Genomic DNA, 18,841 nt, shown 5'->3' on the forward strand with positions numbered 1-18,841 from the left:
ATTTAGTTCACTGAATTATTCAATCATTCACACTAATTCTAATTACGATAAAAAGATTCTTATTCTTAGAATTCTGTAAATTATATTATTAAATGAGGCAGTGCCTTTACAAACCCTAACACTTACTTTGAAGAGATACCTGTGCTACTTATTCTAAGATGGATATCAATTAGAATAAATGTGTAAGCAATCATTTAGTTAGGATTATTTCATTACTGGCAGTGATAATATTTAAAATACAAATACTATGTAAAATTGTACAAAAATTTTGAACTAGAACTAATTTTTTAAAAATTACCTTAAGATATAATTATATAATCTGTTATGAAAGTGTTACCTTTACATGCAGTTTATGTATTTCTCACTGCATTATAAGTCACTGATTGTGCATTTTTTATTCATGCAACTAAATATGCTTTGAATTTAAACAATACAAAATTCAGAAATATTAAATAATTATGTAATAGATTACTAAGGCAGTTGCGTAGATTAAGCATAGATTAAGATCACGTGCACAAATACTGGAAATCTTGACTGTCTCGAGCAATTGTGATATTAGTATAAGATTATCAAATACATAATATTATAAATATTCGTAATTAGGATAATGAATATTTTTTTAATAAAGTCTTAACTTAAGAAAAATATCGTATAGGCTCAGTGAATTACTAAATCTTTGCCATCAAATATGTTATTTCACATAACTATATCTTTTGTTATTCCTTTGATTATATCAATTAATATGCTTCGTATCTTAACGTTCAGAATTATTATAATTCAATGTATATGCTTTTTTGCGTTGGGTGATAGGATTTCATAAATAATGCAACAGTAATAGTTTGTTTTTGTATAATATAAAATATTCTATTGTAAAATCATATATTGTTGCATACGGTATCATTTTCTTGGACTCCCACCGCGACTAATAAAAATTACATCGAATTGTTTAATATTTATATCTTATTTATTCTCCGAGACCATATCTGACCTATATTATTAACCTGAAAGTAAATATTTATTTTTAATATCGTCTCTTTTAAATAAATTCTGATTATTACGCAATATGAGAGAGTGCAGCTAGTAATATTACATAAATAGAACAAATGACGAGGATAAATTAAATGAACGAACGATACATTTTTAAATTAACGTTCAGAAGATGAGTCATTTTAGAATAAAAAATTATATAAAAAGCTTCATTATTATATTATATATGCTTACATTATAACATTATATATGTTTTACATTAAGCAGCCATTAGCTCGATATCATTTTCGGTGGAATGTATATTATGTAAGATATAATATACATTGCATCGACAAAAATATCAATTGCCCAGGTCTCACCACTTGGAGGTTGCCGCTTCTGGAGACCCACGGATCAACGATGACAACTTTTATATTATATTATTCAATTTCAATCTATTATAGGTACATACGTATCTCTTATATATCAAAGAAGAAGGACAAAAGAAATTAGCCAAATTTTTATTGAATAATTTTATTAATTAACTTATCATTAAAAGACGGAATAATATTTTTCGAAATCCACGAGAAATTTTATTAATCGTAATCGTCAATAGCCATACGTAAATATTACACATACATAAATCTTCCCTCCAATTTTCTCCAATCGCGCCCGAAGAAATTATTCAATTAATAAACCAAATAATCACTCGTGTAAATATTTCAATAAAATATTACGTAAAATTTTTGTTTATAATATATTAATAATAATAAATAATTAATGTGTTAATAATAATAATATATCACGATTCGATAGCAGTCGAGAATTATCAGAAATACTTGAACACTATCTTTGGATAAAGAAATGACGTGAAAAAGTAATAATTAGAAATATACGAGAAATATATGAGAAGAACAAAGTTTTGATCCATATATTTGAGCACTACTGATCCATATGAATTTCGAGAAAAAATTTGGCTCACTGATCTATATGATTTCTTGGAAAATAACTATTTTCTCACACAGATTCTGCAGAGAGAGAGAGAGAGAGAGAGAGAGAGAGAGAGAGACATGCAACTAATGCCGTTCTGAGTGACACACACAAGCATTTAAAAAAAAATTTTATACTTATGCGAATATCCACACATAATTTTCTCACATATACATCTACATATAAATACAACAATTTTTCGAAAAGTCTGAGTATATTTATTTCAACACGGATTTGTAAATAATATATCTTCTTTTCAAAAAGAAATAATAACATTGATATGCAAAAAATGTACGATATTTTTTCTGATGGCTTTGTACATTTATCACAAATTATTATCAACATTTATAAACTATAATAATTTTCTGTATTAGCGTTGGTATAAGCAAATACATGATAAATACGTTAAAAATTATTTTATATTTAACACGCCTCGATAGCTATCCCATATTTAAACGAATGTAATATTTTTTATGTCCTAGGAAATCATAGAAATTTAATAAAAATGAAGAATTTTTTATAAGCATTGACATTTTTACTGAGTTCACTATTTATTTAATCACATTTATATTTAACAATAGATATCACGTAACGTAAATTACTTTTAACTACAACAAAAATGGTAGGTCCTGATAAATATTTATAAAATTTAGAAATGATATACAATATGATCTTCATGAAAAAATTATTTTATCTTCGGGATAGAATATTAATTAAATTTTCTTTAAAACAAACATAACAAAGCACATATCTGAAATACACGATATCGTTATTTCTTTATACCGTTGTTGAAAAAAAAATCTACGAACGTACTTTTAAAAGATCATATGTGAGATTACGGTGACAAATAGAAAAATATAGAATGACGTAATGCATTATTTATGATGATAGAATTTAAGCGCACAATTCTTCTTCTTTTAAATTTCAATTATCATTTTTATACAATTTTAATTCATAATAGTGTTTATAATGAAGTATAATGGAGTTTAAAAATTGACCTGTTATCTTTGTATTCGATATTTGTGCGGTGTCTCATAAATGAAGTTATATGGGAGAATTAGAACATAAGAACATTATTTTGAAGAACGCAAGAAAAATTTTATAAAACTTTTAAACGAGAGCGATTGTAAAAAGATTTGAAATTGTTACGCGCGAATTTTACACATTTATTTTTGTAAGAGAAAAACAAAATAATATAATTTAAAATAATGCATAATTGTACAGATCATTCACATTTGTTATATTGTCCTCTTGACACTATTTCAATACTTTGAGCGTACTTATAGACGACAGATGATTATTTTGGTTTATATTACCATCTTTTTAATAATATTTCTCCAGATTGTCTTTATTTATTTTACAACGAATTCTAATAAAGTCGACATATCCATTTTTCCTTCAATTTAAGAATAAAATTTGTACAAGTACATATAACTAATTCTTTCGAGTAACCTACCTTCAGAGAAATATAATCTGCACATGTTCCTTGCTTGCTTTCGTTTAATCTGTTACTATTTTCCTGTGTATCTATATGAAAAGAGCGATGTTATTCAATGATGATATAGCGCTAAACACACACGTACGTACGTACGTACGTACGTATGTATAACATAACACTTAACACTTTTGTATCGAAATAACATTTTGTGGTGTTAATAATATAATAAAAACATTTGCGGCAAGCGTTTATTGGATGAAATAAGATACCATAATAAAAATCGGAACAACTATTTTGTTCCAATCTAATCGATTCTTTACTTTATAAGTTTTAAATAAACATGTATTTAATTTTGCAATTATAATCGCACCTAACAACAATATTACGCAATTAATATTGCAAAATTGACAAAAAGAATATGTAGTAAAATACAATAAATTAGACAATAAAAATAAATATAAGCACGTACGTATGTAAGCATACAATTGAAACTTTTTTCAATTGTTTAGCAGATAAATTAGAGATATATTAGCCTTTATTACAACTAATATTACTATGAAAATAAATAATAGTAAGGCCATATCTATGTACATAGAATATATGAATAAGCACAAATAAAAAGGTTGTCTTGAAACTGAAAAAATAAGAAAGCGTCAAATTTCAATAGTTTTTCTTATATAAATAACTTTACATGACCGCATTTGCAATTTTGATTGATATTTTTCTTTATAGTCAAAACAGATCATGCGATTTTACATGTCACTTTGAAATCGCATGAGTGTTAATTATATTAATTAGTAATAAAATTGAAATTTATATGATTGTACTTTCATTTAAAAGTAACCCGTTTGATTCCGTTGTCGAAGATGCGATCTTTTCACAATGCAGCATTCTACTTTGTACGAGATTTATACAAGGAAAAATATAATTTTTTGTACATAAAATTGCATACTTCGCATATTTTGACATTTTGTCATATGCGCATATTCGCTAAATTATAGAAAAGCCTATAGTGTATTTTTTGCTTCATTTATTCGGACTTTAATTGAATTTTCAAATACATATTACTCGATTTTGCTTGCTATAAAGTGAAATCAGTCGATTTTGAAACGATGTTATGTATGGAATGTTCATTAAGCTCGCCAGTAATCTTAGTAGAAATATTATAGCGCGTGTGATAATTTCAATGCAGTAATCTTACATTCTTTTCAGCAGTTTATGCATGTTCTAATCGACACACGAACTCTTATTACGAATCGTGCCAAAAGACGAATTCCTTCTTCTTTTTACGTCCTTTTTTTTTTTTGTTCTTTTGTTCTTTTTTTTTTCTTTTTTCTTTTTTTTTTCTAACAGGAAATTTTTAACGCAAAATATTTATATCAATGAACTCCCATGGTTTATCAATACCTTCCAATATAATTCATCAACTTAAAAAATAATAATGCTTCGACAGCAACGACCATTTGTAAAAGAAAAAAATCTACATTACGATACTCTTTTCTAAAGAGCCAATCGACGTTAATTATATATTTTTTGTAAGCCACTTGGCCATATAAACTTTTGTAACGAGTTAACACACGACAGAAAAAAGAAGCCCAAACCTATTTGTTGATTATATTTTCTGTGCACTTCAAGTTATATAAAATTCGTCGATAGATAACAACATAATTACTTAGGTAGTTTTAACAATAAAATCTTATATGATTTTTTATTAAGTGATACTAAGTGAGACGTCCTAAGTTAGATTCAAGCTGAGATGATCTCGCTTCGTTGAACTCGAAGATGCATTTGAATAATCTGAATGTTCGCGCGTCGACAAAAGTAGAATAAACTTGTTTCAAGTTTATATGCGATCAATGGTCGTTAAACTTATCGAAACATAGAACAACTACCAAATCAGATTTGGCCGTCTACGTCGACTTGATATCGAAGCGTAAGATATTGGGCAACATCCGTCATCCTGTTGATACTACGATGAAGTCCCCGTAAATGATGTTTGAAATTGTTGGCAATAGAATTAGCTAGATCGATGCACTCCTCGTTCTCTAGACTGGAATCATTTTCGACTCCGATATCCGACTCGGAATCGGATGAAAGAGAAGACGCGATCGAGGATGCGCTCTGTATGCTTTGCATCGAGGTAGTGCTTGGACAACGAGCATGTCCTAATCTATTGGCGGTTTCCGTATTCATTTGATAAACAAGGACCGATTTATCGGCATCTTCCTCCTCCCGAGATTGGATACGATCCTCCTTCGACCAGAGCAATTCGACTTTCATTTGATTGACGATGTGATACAAACGATACAAATCCGTGTTGGCTAACGTTTCTTTCACGTTATTGCCGGCTTTCAAACGAATCGTATCACCAGCATCACCAACGGCCAGATCCAACAGTCTTCTCGGTATCAAGATCGTTTCTTCCATTTCGCTGACGGTCTTGACGAATCTTTCCATGCTGTTCAAAATGCTCGCGCAACTGAATTCTGGCTCGTCATGTCGCGCGATTCTACGCAGACTCGTCCTACAACACATAATATTATTATCCCATTACTTTCATCTTTGCTTCAAAGGGAGCAACGTTTAGCGCAACTCAACGTGCTGAAAAGTGAATGATCTATCACCACTAATAAGGATAATTCTTTTGATTGGGGGAAGAGAGAGAGAGAGAGAGAGAGAGAGAGAGAGAGAGAGAGAGAGAGAGAGAGAGAGAGAGATCGAAGAAAAACATTACACATACTCCTCTATACGCAACATTTTAACTTGCTCTTAGACGCACGCACACTGACGATTTCTCTGTTACAACACTATAAGAGGACCGCGAACATCGACTCGAGTTTCGACCAATGCTAAGAGTCGAGTTTTATTGAACGTTACAATGACGTGCAACTTTGTTGTAAAGAGCATTATCTTCTACATATAAACATATGTACATACATATGTATATAATTTATATTACGTTGATACATAAATTCAAATCTATTTTTTCCTATCTCTCTTATACTTTCCATATTCATTTTTAAGTATTCATATTCATCATTACATATACATCGTTACATTACCTTTTCCGGTGGACTTAGGATTGAGCAGAGGGAAGTAACGGATATCGTATGATAATGAAATTGATTAATATCGTATAATAATTTTTTCATATTTCCATACGGATTGGGTTTTCGTTAGAAAGGGGGAACAGATATGTGCATGATATAGCATGGGTTGCATGTTCCGGAGACACCTTTGACCGACGCGCGTCCCTCGAATAGGCGCGAACGTCATCGGTCGTAGCCTCCGTACTTATATACTTGTTTATCTTACATAATGAATCGATATCGATGAGTCTAACTCTCTTCCATATATACAATATATACAATACATATGCAAATAGTTGATCGAATTACCCTTTCCTACGATGTGTTCTTCTTTGCACTTGTTCGACTTTGACCTTGGTCTTTTTTCCGTTTAAATATTAAATGTAATTTTCATTTGTTATCTATTAAAACTTTTTCCTCATCATTATATCCAATGACTTATTATTTTGCATATCTTTATTCGTCTTTTATGGTCTTTGCATTTGTCATCGAGAATTTTCTTAATCATATATGCCAAGTAATTATTTGGCTCGTTTGAATAGCGCTTTGAATTTTCGAATCTATTGAAGGAAGTACGTATGTACATAAAAGACGGAAGTGGTAGTTGCAATCGTACGACTCTCGTACGACTCTCGTACGACTCTCGTACGACTCTCGTACGAGTACACGAGCACTCGTTATCGTTCTATGCTATACGAATAATTGTACCTATAGCTATACAATCGCACTATGTTTAATTAATGTCGTTAAATTGTCTTTAACTTATCAACTTTTTAATTCACTTATTACTTGCAATTCGCTCTCTCTCGCCCTTCTTTTTTTTTTTCTCTTTTTTTTTCCTCTCTCCCTCTCTCTTTCCCCATCAGGCTCGTACGAAATTATGATTATTACGAAAGAACATCTTATAAATATTTTGTTCGGAATTCTTGAATAAACATACGGCCTTTATCGAAGTGAGATGACAAACGTTCAACAATAGTAAAACTAATGTAATTGATTGGTTTAACGAAAAGAGTTGATTTTCAATCAACGCCATTAGAATACGATTACCTTTTAATATACATATATCAATGAGTATCACCGTCTCAGTCTCATTTCCGCGAAGTGTCGATATTTACAAAGATTGCTTCGTATTCAACGTATCTTAGATATATAAAATCGTTCTATTATCTATAACTATATTTTTTAATCTAAAGTTTTTAATTCGTAGTTACGATATTGCGCGTCATAGATAAAGCTTTAAAAAATTTGAACTCGTTCAATTATTCGAGAACGTCGCACACAGATAGTATCGACCCAACGCGTCTACGTAATATAGATTTAATAAGGCGTTATTAGTTTTCATAATAAGGGCTTCGGTATAACTCATTCAGTAGAGCGAATATTACATACATCCGTCGTTCTGATCATTGGGGAAAAAAAAAAATCATCGATAGTATCCATTTTTGTTACCGTGAATTTCAACGAAGTAAAAAAATATTTATACTTCTATTGACTCTCTCTCTTTCCTCTTTTTATCTTTTTTATGCTTTACGTTTGTATAATGAAACATTATTCTTCCGTTATATCTCTCATTAATCTCCTTTTTTTTTTTTCTTTCTACAATTTAATCTCGGAACTGTTATCGACTTTATCATTTATATTTTTCGAATAAAAATAAAATCTCAATAAAATATTTTTACATCGTAGATCTTGGAACATAGATTGAATCAGAAAGAAGTTATTACGAAAGAATATATTATCATATTAATTTGACAAAAAATTTCGTTAAGCGCCTAAACGAAACTAAGATTTATCTTTTTAATCGTTAGACGATATTTTAGATTTTGAAGATATCCGAAATTTTATTTTTGACGCATTACACAATGCAAATAGAAGATGAGTTTACTTAAAAAGATAATGAATTATATCTTTCCGACGTGCTTTGAATTTCGAATTTAATTTAGGCAATATCTTTGTCTCCGGCAATACTTTGTAATATTTATCCTGAATCAATTCAATAAATTGAATTTTTGATTCCTCTGAAATTTGAAAAGCAATCCAAACTGGATATATTCATTGTTGAATGATATAAAACTGTTTTAATGTTTTCATAAAATGATATATCATTGATATTTCAAAGAAAGCATTATAAATTCAAAATCATCTCGTGCAAATGTGTGTGTATATATACATATATATATATACATATACATATACATATATCTGAAAGTGAAGGATTCACGTGGCATAGCCTCGTTTCAAAGAAGCCACATCATTGGACATCTCTTGATTCTCTCATGCGTGATACAGACGATGTAACTCGACATATTTTTTTCATCCCCCGTAACTCGTCAAACTTGAAATTGAATTTAACCGAATTAAGAAATGCGACACAATATCCTCAATGACGTCGTTTTATCCTCGTCATAAGCTATGACTAGACTAATTCAGTGCATTCGACATAGATGAACGAATGATTTTTCTTCGAAATAGGCACTGCTACGAAAAAGAATTACACGTTTGACCATGAATTGGCCTAATTTACTATTTATCAAGAGCTCTGGGGTTTCTTTATGAGCCGTATTAGAAGAACGAGTGTGACGCATTTTCAAAATTACTACGACGACGATCTTATTCGAAGGAACTTAAAGGATAAAAATAAGAGAAATGAGAGAAAGAGCAAGAGAAAGCGAGAAAATGTAACAATTATTCGTACCTGGTGCTGTCGACGTTCGACGTGATGTCGGAATAATTCATTGTTCAGGATTATGCTCGATCTTGTGGATTTAATGATGCGTCTACGAAGAAGCGACGAGACAGCTGACTTTTTCGGGCTCTTACACTACACTGTCACAAAGCGTTGCTTCACGCGAGGTGAAGAAAAACGTGCGTGATTGGACTTCCTAATATCTCTGCCCCTCTTAGTGCCTTAGTAAAAAAAAAAAAAAAAAAAAAAAACAATCGTTCGATCAGATTATTGGGTAAGAGTCACAGTTATGGGGAGGACGAGATAGAGTGGAAAATCGTTGATGTTGATTAGCAGCGCCATTCTCGTACGATAACATAAGCTTCGTTATATGCATAAAAAGGTCACGTGACGTTACGAGCGTCATCTCTCGCCAGATCTATGACGTAAAATCAGTCTTTTTGTCGATGTCGTCAAGAATTATTTCGAAAACGCAATTAACTTACAGCACGCGCGTACTCTTTCCTTTATAGTAAAGCGCATAATGCAAATATACTCGCCAAATTTTATTTTCGAGCACGTAACATGCACGATCAATTAATTATTAATACTTTTGTCGCTTTTCCAATTTTTCATAGGAAATAATCTACGTAAGTAGTACCTAGGGAACATAAAACATTTCGATCTATGTATTGATCGGCTAAACATTACCTTCAAGAATCTTCTATTCCAATTCGACGGGTTATGGCCTTGCTCTTTGGAATTCCACAACGTACGTTCACTTTTTTTCCTTCTTCTTAAACAATTGAACGAGTTCGGTTATTTGCTTTTCAGGCTTTCAACGCTTTTTCCATGAATTTTCAATAACATATATCGTTTTTTCATTTTGCGTCAATAAGGCGAATCGTAATACATATGTATATATGTATAAGTTATTAACAAGTTGGAGACTTTGATCGCTAATAAAAAATGTTTTTTACTAATTCTCTCATGGATATCTATGAATACAAAAACTGATATATTTATTTATTTCTCTATTACGTGGATTGCTAAGAAGGAATGCGAAGAGGGGGAAAAAAAAATAAAAAAAAAAAAAAAAAAAAAAAAAAAAAATGGAAGAGACAATAGCGAAATTATTTTCTTTCGTATTACCTCGATTAATGATTCTTCTTCGTTTATTAATCGTGGCTTAGATCTGTAAGATTATCGGCCAAGTAATGTTATCAAGTAATGAAATAATGTACAGATAATTGTTGTTGGTGTTCCTTAGGAGCACATAGATAGTATTTATACCGCACGTAATATATGCGAATTCAATACAATTCTCGATACCCTGTTCAAAATAATATTGAATACCTGTTCGAAATGTATACAAAGAAACTCGTTTTACTGCGTACAATTCTTAAACACACACGTCATCTGACCATCTGCTTTATTCGATGTACATGGCTTATAGAACCGAAGAAATATAATATTCGTATATACACGTATTCACAATAGTGAAATAGAAAGTTCGAACTTTGTTTGATAGTTACCAAGGCAACCGATTTTGTTCGCACTTATTATCAATTTTTTATTGACGCTTATATAATACATGTTATACCTTAAAAGAGCAAGATATATATCAGGTATGTAAATTTAATTATTTACTTTTGTTCAATATCAACTCGTTAAATCTCTGTGTTTCATGTAAGACATAGGAATACTCGATAAATTTTGTTTGCCTAACGTCGTAATTCTAATCTTGAGAAGAAAAAAACGAAAGATTCATTTTGATTAAATCATGATGTGCCGAGTATTGTCACCTTCGCCGCTATACCTTAGATTCTATTCATTTTGTATGAATGGCAATATATGCCGTGGAATTACTAAATTTCCGGTATTGTCGAATGTGGAAAATCAAAGATGCATAGATATAAATAGCAATGAAGTTATATGTAAGTTACGCCATTTTTATTAACATCATTTTTTATAATACGACAATTGCTTTTGCAATAATTTAATATTTGCTGTTTAATACTCGTAAACACAATTAATGATATACTTTAGCGGCACGTATGGCTCAATCTCACGCAGCGTCAGCCGTTAGCGAAACTTTAAATCGTGATGACACGCTACCTTTGATGGAGTCAACGAGCGCGGAAGTGATGTCGGAAACCTTTGAATTAGCGAGTAAATTCTTGCGACCTACCATCGAAGATAGGGCTCCATTATCCTTCGATCAGATACCAGGTCCCATAATAATGAAGCTCTGGGAAAAATATTGGAAATACGTGCCGATTTTTGGTACGCAACTGTTTTCCAGTCTGCTAATCAACAGATTCAGCCAGGGTATGATCCGTCAAAAGTTCGAGATCCGCTTGGAGACTCGATTGAAAGATTCATTTTTCCATAATATATATATATATATATATATATAATACTATTAGTTATTTCTCCGTCAGTACATTTGATACTTTTACAAGTTCGATCGCAATAAGCACGTCGTATAGTTATTGCATATTTATTATTACTTTTAGGACGTTTAAGTTGGAATCGCAACATTACGCCGGTTAAATATCTTTTTAATAGATACGGTTGTATCGTAAGACTCAGTGGTCCATTATCCGGTGATATCGTCATGATTCATAGGTATTAACGCTATTACTTGGATAAATGAAAAATATTGAAAAATATTGATTTTACTTTCGGATTGATCCGTCAGACCAGAACATATAGGAGAAGTTTTTAAACAAGAAGGCGATGCACCTATTCGCAGTGGTATCGATGTTCTTGAGCACTATCGTCTTCACTATCGGAAATATCGTCTCGCAGGTGCTTTTTCAATGTTAGTATCGTACATATATTTCTATATCGTAACGTGTGTGTGTGTGTGTGTGTGTGTGTGTGTGTGTGGGAGGGTATTTCTGGCAAAAGGGAAAAGGTCAAAGTCGTTCTCTGTCATAGGCAATGCTCGGAATGGTTAGAATTGAAAGAAAAAGTACACAAATCGTTCAACAAGATAGACTCAAAGTTTCTCAGAAAGCTTGAAATAATTTCCGAAGATTTTATTGGTCAAATACGAAAAATACGTAATAGACAGGATGAAGTACGTATGTAGTTTTCAAACAAGTTCCAAATCCAATTGCTAGAACGAACGTTTTTACGAACGATTAGGTTCCTAATAATTTTAATGAAGAGATTGCTCGCTGGGGCTCGGAATGTTTCTTCGCCCTTATATTCGATAAGAAGCTTGGATTTCTTGATTCAACAGGGCAGAATCCTACTTCGGAGCCAGCAATATTCATTGATGCGCTTGCGACCGCCCACAGATATTTAAGTCGTTGCGAAACTGGTTTTCAAGTATGGAGATTCTTTGATACTCCCTTTTCCAAACGGCTTTTTTCGGCGTGCGATGTTATCGATGGGTAAGCTACTCATCGTTTTATATCAATCTGTGATATCAAATTAATTGATTTTATTTCAGTATTATAAGTAAATACATTCGTCAAGCACAAAATATGTTTCGAACCCGATCGCCGTTGTCTTGTTCCGATGAAACTTCGCCCATTCTAGAAAAGTTGTTATTAGCCCAACGTCTTCATCCCGATGATGTTTCCACCTTATTGATGGACATGGCAATTTTGGGAGTTCAAGCAGTAAAGATAATTCGTTAAAAATAATCAAATTAGTCCCTATTAGCCTTACGCTTTCAGATGACAAACTGCGAAGCGTTTCTTTTATATTTCTTGGCGAAGAGTCCCAGAGTTCAAAAAAAATTATACGAAGAGATCGTTTCTGTTATTCCTAACGCGGAATCTTCGATAACCGAAACTAATTTGCAAGACATGCCGTATTTAAAAGCTTGCTTGAAAGAAAGTCTAAGGTATCGTAATATTCTAATATCAATCCAAAAATATTTAATTTTTTGGATAATTATACGATGCGACTACATTTTCATTCAAGATTGCGACCTGCTTTTCCCTACATTACCAGACTATTACCAAATTCGATATGTCTCCATGGATATACAGTACCAAAAGGGGTAAACGCATATATCGCATTTCTTTCCTTTTATATATATTTTTCACTTTTCAAAATATTTAAAATATTTAGACTTTTGTAATAATGGCCAGTCAAATAACGTCGCAACGCGAAGAAAATTTCGAAGATCCGGAGAAATTTCGTCCGGAAAGATGGTTAACGAATCAAATGGATGATGATTTTCAAGAGTATAGTTTTTTACCATTTGGACATGGCGCACGATCTTGTCTGGGAAGACATATGGCGGAAATAAAAATGGCATTGCTTACGGCAAAGGTAAATATGAAAATGCTGCTAAATCCATTATCTATTGTCAATTTGGATATATATTTTTAGTTGGTCCGGGAGTTCAAAATCGAATATAATTACGCCGATATTGGAACAAGTTTTTATATGATGAATGTACCTGATAAACCTCTTCGTTTTCGATTTATCGATAGAGATTGAAATAATGATTATTACATACTTAGATCTGACAAAATAATTTTCTTATAAAAAGTTTTTTCTACGAGTTAAGAAATATGAATTATACAGGAACTAACAGTAACTAGACATTATATTAATTCTATCGAGTGTTGTATTTATATTCGGTAACTTCTCTCAGTTATAAGTGTGTTCAGTAATTGCTATTACTATTTATTTTAATAAAAGTATGTTATATATTAACTTTTATCTTTTAACATTCAAATTTATTTGAAAGAAAGCACTATTTGGGAGATAACAATTTCATTATACCTACTGCCGGAAACGGATAATATACAATGGTAGTTTCATAAATATTACAGAACGTTTACGGTGGATAATTTGAGTTATCGTTCAATTGTTGAATAATAATAATGGAATCCATCATGAATAGAAAATACTGAAAAATTTCATTTTAAATAAATTATTTATTAATAATTGATATAAACCAAAACAAGATTGTAACTTAAAATGTGTTAAGGTTACTGACCTTGTAAACGAAGTGATGGCCAAAGTCAAATAGACCCACCCCGGAAAGCCTTAGTCATTTTTGTGTAATTTGTAGAATAAATTGGAAAATCTATAGAACAGAAAGTTTTATAGACGATTATAATGTCATCGACATTTCTCATCTTCGTTTATATAATTTGATTCGATAAAGCTATCTTACCTCTTCTTGTCTTTCTGGATCGTACGTGAAATCTCTTAAAATATGAAGGGCGTGTTCCGTATATTTCACCTAAATTACATTGTAGTCACTTATATATTTTAAAAAGTATTTATTACTTTGTAAACAAGTAAAATACATTTATTTATCATTGTTATTACCTTTGTGCAACATTTTTCGATTGTGTTATTTATAAATGTCACGTTAAACAATGATATAACCATCGACAATACTACAGGCGTAAAATCAAACATATAGGATAATGTAAATTTAAAATATATATGTTGTGCCTGTACATATCCCAATATATATATTAATTGAGTCACCATTTCAATAGTTAGTTGTATTTCAAATGTTTTGTGAAATTCATAACATGTTTTTGAAAGTTCCAGGTGTACGTGCCTTTGGTAATATATTTTCAATAGATTAAGTAGGGATATTTTGTAAGATTATAAATAAACAATAATTATTGTATATTTACATTATTGTTAATAAACTTCGTTTATACTGAGGAGTATCAATGAGACGTTGGTAATTCGATCTTTTAAAAGCTTCGCTTGTCCTCTTCGATGTTTTCGAATCGTTATTTTTGTTCAAGGATAGATGTAAAATATATTTATTAATTTTTTCGAAAATCGACGCCGTATACCTATATATACAAAAAAATATATATATGTGTCTCTCTCTCTCTCTCTCTCTCTCTCTGTGTGTGTGTATGCACTAAATTATTAATTTTTATTTCCATTCATTAAATTCATTTAAGATAAAATTTTTGTTTCTTAATGATTTTCTATGATGATCGAGAATTAAAATTTTATTTTATACAAAATATCAATTGTGACCTATTGAGAAAGGAATATTGTATCTTTAAAATATCACTTTTTTACGAAATCATTGATCTTACAAAGATGCATACCAAATAACAGATTCATATTTCATGTGCATCAGGCTATTAGCAATTGAAGGATGATTTATTGTGTATATAAACAAATATGATTTGATCTCTTTTAAGTTATCCTTGTACCATGACAATTGTGTTATATTTATACTGACAGTAATTAATATCCATACGAGAATATTACGCCTTATTCTATTATGTAAACTTTGATATTTGTTTGGAATCTGAAGTCTTTCCAATGTATCGTTTATCAATGTAATTTTGTCCAAGCATCGCTTCCGTGTCTGACATATAACAAAAGAATAGATCAATTCTTAGTTATAACTATTCGATAAAATATTTATTAATCGTAATGGAAAAAAATGTGTAATTATAATAAAATGTCTAGTTGATAGTATACGAATGTATGCATCTCTAATATGAATACTTGGAATAGTTGGATAGTTTGAAATAATAAATAACATACTTGCTTATAATACTGGAAACTCATCACCATTGTCATAGTCATGAATAATTTAGAATTGAACATTATAAAACCTACGATATCTTTACAAATGAACTTGTGATACTCCAAATAAATGGCAAAGCTGAAATAAATAAGCCAGACAATTATTGTATACAAGTTAGTGAAATATATGCTTAGTTGTCCGGGAAAATGTTCGAAATTTCCGAGTGCAAACAATTTCAAAATTAATTCTAAAGGGAAAAAAGCGTTAGCTAAATTTCTCGACATAGTTGCCTTTATATGATTCTACACTCACTGTGCTGTATTGAAATATTACGCACCATTATATTACAAAAACGTGCTTATAGTATCCTACATGTGTACTCTTTCTAATAGATTGATCTATCAAGAAGTATTAATGTATAATGAAATCATCCATTAACACGTTTGTTTATATTTTGCTATGTTTATTACATTTCGATATTCGTCGTTATGAAGATCCAATTTATATTAATCAAAAGAAAATACCAATTTAATATTGTGAAAGCGATCATCCTATGTACATATGTTTTACGTATATACAATAACTTGTTTAACTTTCATTTCTTTTATTTCGACGAAACCCGGTTTTGTCAGTACTGTTTAATGGATATGTGATGCAAAAAAAAAAAAAAGAAAAAAAAAAAAAGATATATAAATAAGATATTTCTTAAATAAATAATGCTATAATCTTTTTCTTTTGTTTTTTTTTGTTTGTCTTTTTTTTTTTTTTTTTTTTTTTTTTTTTTTTTTTTTTTTTGAAAATAGTTACAAATTAGGATTTTTCTCATACTATTACATTTCTCATACTATCTAATACAATTACATCATACTATATACAAATACACTATTTTTTGCTCATCTTATTATTGTGTCACGTTATATACACGAATAATCATCTAATCACAATTAATGTTCTTCACGGTAAGAATAAAATATGCTGGATAATTGTTTTAAGTATACAATCTGTATGCTTAAGAATGAAGATATATAGATTATGAATTATTTATAAAATGTATTATGATTGAATAAAGAGTGTATTGTGTACATCATGAGCAATAAATTTACAACTGGTCTTTTTTCGATATATTATATCAAGTTCATGGACAATTAAACTGAACTATTAGAAAAACTCAAAGTATCAAGATTGTTTTGTGGTAGCATGTTAAGTTGATTCAATAAGTTTTCTCTTTCGCGTAAACACATCCAAGCCTTTTCTTGTTCCTTCTTGGTTAATGGTATTTTTCTTTGTTTAGAAAGGATCAATTTTTTATAATTTTCTATCACTTCATTATCTGCCGCAGTAATTCTTCTTTTAAGTGCCTGTCGTTTACTCTCCTCCTGTGCAAGGTTTAACAGCCTCTTTAGCTGCGTGACATTGTGATTAGACAAAGCGGAGAGTTCTTGTTGACATCTTTTGATTTCGGTAAGTATCTCGTCGTCGTCTTGATTTTTTTTCTGCCCATCCGAATCCAATATGCCTTGTTCTATTAATTCTTTGTGCATTCTTATTTCCAAATTCATTGAATTTTGTATTGTTAAATCTCTAAGCACTGGAGGATCATTATTTCTAAATAATTTGTTATCTGTATTATTATTTGCGACATATACATTTTCCTCTAGTAAGGCAGAAACAAGCCTTTGGGTCAAAGGACCAGCAATTCCATTCATTTTCTTATCTCCTTTAGGGACCAAAAGAGACACGTCCGTACGACCTTTTTTTTTCTCTCTGTTTGGATTAGCTGCATCCTCCTCTTGCAACAAATCATTATGCGCCCAAAGTAAACTATAGTGACGACCTAACGGTGGGATCTTTTTATATTCGCTTAGGTCGCTGTGCATCACTATCAATTCTTCCAATAATTTAATATCATCCGGCATAATGTCGGTGCAATACGGATCTACAGAAGCCCAAAATTTATTAGGCGTATCATTCTTTGGCAATAATAATTTTGGAGCATCAGATTTAGATCCTTCGATCTTTCCTATATCATGTATATTTGGAATTGCTTGGTTTCCTAAATTTCCAGATGTTTTTTGTTTTACAAGTTTAGTAGATATTGAAGTTTGAGTTTTAGTGCTTATTTCCTTAGGCTTAAATTTTTCTTCTCTAACTTTTCTATCAAGAAGCGATAAACCCTTCCCACTTTTAGATCTTTTATCCCTACGTTCTTCGGCCGAAGATAAACTCGCTATTTCATCCTGAAGCATTCTGTGTCTTACTACGACAGAGGAAAGTAGGGTTTCCAGTTCTAATTGTAAAGCATCCAAATCTTCCATACCCACGCTATCTTCTGTTGTACGCTGTAAGACACTGGCGTATCTTGGAAGAAGTCGACTATTGTCAGATATCTTTAAAATAGGTATTGACATTATAGATTCTGTTCCGCTTGGACTCATGTCGGCATTAAGCACAGATGTTTCTGCAGTTTTTACACACTCGCGTACCTTGCCAACAGCTTTCTTAGAACTTTGTTTACCTTTTCCTGACATACTCTTCAATGTAATACAATATATAGGTGCCAGTATTAATGTTGAAATGTTTCGCGGTGATTAATATTTCCTGTCTGTCACTTCAAAAAATACCATATTTTATAGGATAATTGTTTGTTATGTTTATAATAAATTCATATAAATACGGGCATATTCATTTGCCCGTATCGAATGTTTCTTTTATTTTTTCTTTTTTTCTTTTTCTTTTTGTGATAGAAATTACTTTTGAAACACTTTGCGTACAATTGTCAATAAGGAAACTCAACAGTTCGTAATACTGTAAGCATGCACGAAACAAAGGTTAGAATCATTTGGGATACACTTCGTGCTTCTTAGTATTATAGAACTCTTCTTATTCTATAGGGATTTTTGATATCGTCGATACATTTGGATACTACACAATTGTAATGCAAACAAGCGGAAAATAAATATCATCATGATCGAATATTTGGAGTGATGCGAGTAGAAAGATTATACAGATTATACAAATAAAGAGACAGATTATTATTAATATATATTTTATATGTAATATGTTCCGTTTGGAAGTATAATATTTAATACTGTGAATGAGACATGTTAATTTATTACTATGTTATCGATATCGACATGCGCGATTTTATCGACGGAAATTGTGGACGACAACTTTGAAAATGTGGCGCGAAG

At 30.9% G+C, this 18,841-nt stretch overlaps 4 protein-coding genes across 11 annotated transcripts; 1 reads left to right on the top strand and 3 right to left on the bottom strand.

The window, feature by feature from the left end:
• Positions 1-3,624: 3,624 nt before the first annotated feature.
• LOC124952974 lies at positions 3,625-9,391 on the bottom strand. Of its 2 annotated transcripts, none has more exons than XM_047503706.1 (2): positions 6,135-6,293; positions 3,625-5,918 (listed from the first exon to the last, which is right to left on the bottom strand). In XM_047503706.1, exons 1-2 carry the CDS (start codon positions 6,149-6,151, stop codon positions 5,291-5,293), a joined length of 645 nt encoding a protein of 214 aa, XP_047359662.1. In that variant the 5' UTR covers positions 6,152-6,293; the 3' UTR covers positions 3,625-5,290. The 2 variants fall into 2 exon arrangements, with proteins under 2 accessions (XP_047359662.1, XP_047359661.1); XM_047503705.1 differs by lacking the exon at positions 6,135-6,293 and adding an exon at positions 9,182-9,391 and having other exon boundaries at positions 4,597-5,918.
• On the top strand, positions 8,258-14,820 carry LOC124952962 (probable cytochrome P450 301a1, mitochondrial). Of its 6 annotated transcripts, none has more exons than XM_047503670.1 (12): positions 8,692-10,779; positions 10,852-11,088; positions 11,201-11,482; positions 11,671-11,782; positions 11,856-11,978; positions 12,098-12,239; positions 12,308-12,558; positions 12,618-12,789; positions 12,847-13,016; positions 13,097-13,175; positions 13,247-13,450; positions 13,511-14,820. In XM_047503670.1, exons 2-12 carry the CDS (start codon positions 10,935-10,937, stop codon positions 13,619-13,621), a joined length of 1,800 nt encoding a protein of 599 aa, XP_047359626.1. In that variant the 5' UTR covers positions 8,692-10,779; positions 10,852-10,934; the 3' UTR covers positions 13,622-14,820. The 6 variants fall into 6 exon arrangements, 5 of the variants coding, with proteins under 5 accessions (XP_047359627.1, XP_047359626.1, XP_047359625.1 ...); XM_047503669.1 differs by having other exon boundaries at positions 8,692-9,923; positions 9,986-11,088; XM_047503667.1 differs by having other exon boundaries at positions 8,693-10,779; positions 10,846-11,088.
• LOC124952968 lies at positions 11,483-16,239 on the bottom strand. Of its 2 annotated transcripts, XR_007102073.1 has the most exons (7): positions 15,668-16,239; positions 15,220-15,485; positions 14,785-14,952; positions 14,465-14,705; positions 14,307-14,375; positions 14,127-14,216; positions 11,483-14,036 (listed from the first exon to the last, which is right to left on the bottom strand). XR_007102073.1 is itself a non-coding variant. In XM_047503690.1 (6 exons), exons 1-6 carry the CDS (start codon positions 15,932-15,934, stop codon positions 14,181-14,183), a joined length of 1,047 nt encoding a protein of 348 aa, XP_047359646.1. In that variant the 5' UTR covers positions 15,935-16,239; the 3' UTR covers positions 11,483-14,180. The 2 variants fall into 2 exon arrangements, 1 of the variants encoding a protein (XP_047359646.1); XM_047503690.1 differs by having other exon boundaries at positions 11,483-14,216.
• A 138-nt stretch (positions 16,240-16,377) lies between these two features.
• On the bottom strand, positions 16,378-18,740 carry LOC124952965 (transcriptional adapter 3-A). The gene has a single exon (XM_047503686.1). The coding sequence runs from the start codon at positions 18,176-18,178 to the stop codon at positions 16,796-16,798; it is 1,383 nt and encodes a 460-aa protein (XP_047359642.1). The 5' UTR covers positions 18,179-18,740; the 3' UTR covers positions 16,378-16,795.
• Between the last annotated feature and the right edge of the window lie 101 nt (positions 18,741-18,841).

Source organism: Vespa velutina, chromosome 11 (genome assembly GCF_912470025.1).
Source record: "Vespa velutina chromosome 11, iVesVel2.1, whole genome shotgun sequence".
In the NCBI taxonomy this organism is placed as follows: Eukaryota; Metazoa; Arthropoda; class Insecta; order Hymenoptera; family Vespidae; genus Vespa; species Vespa velutina.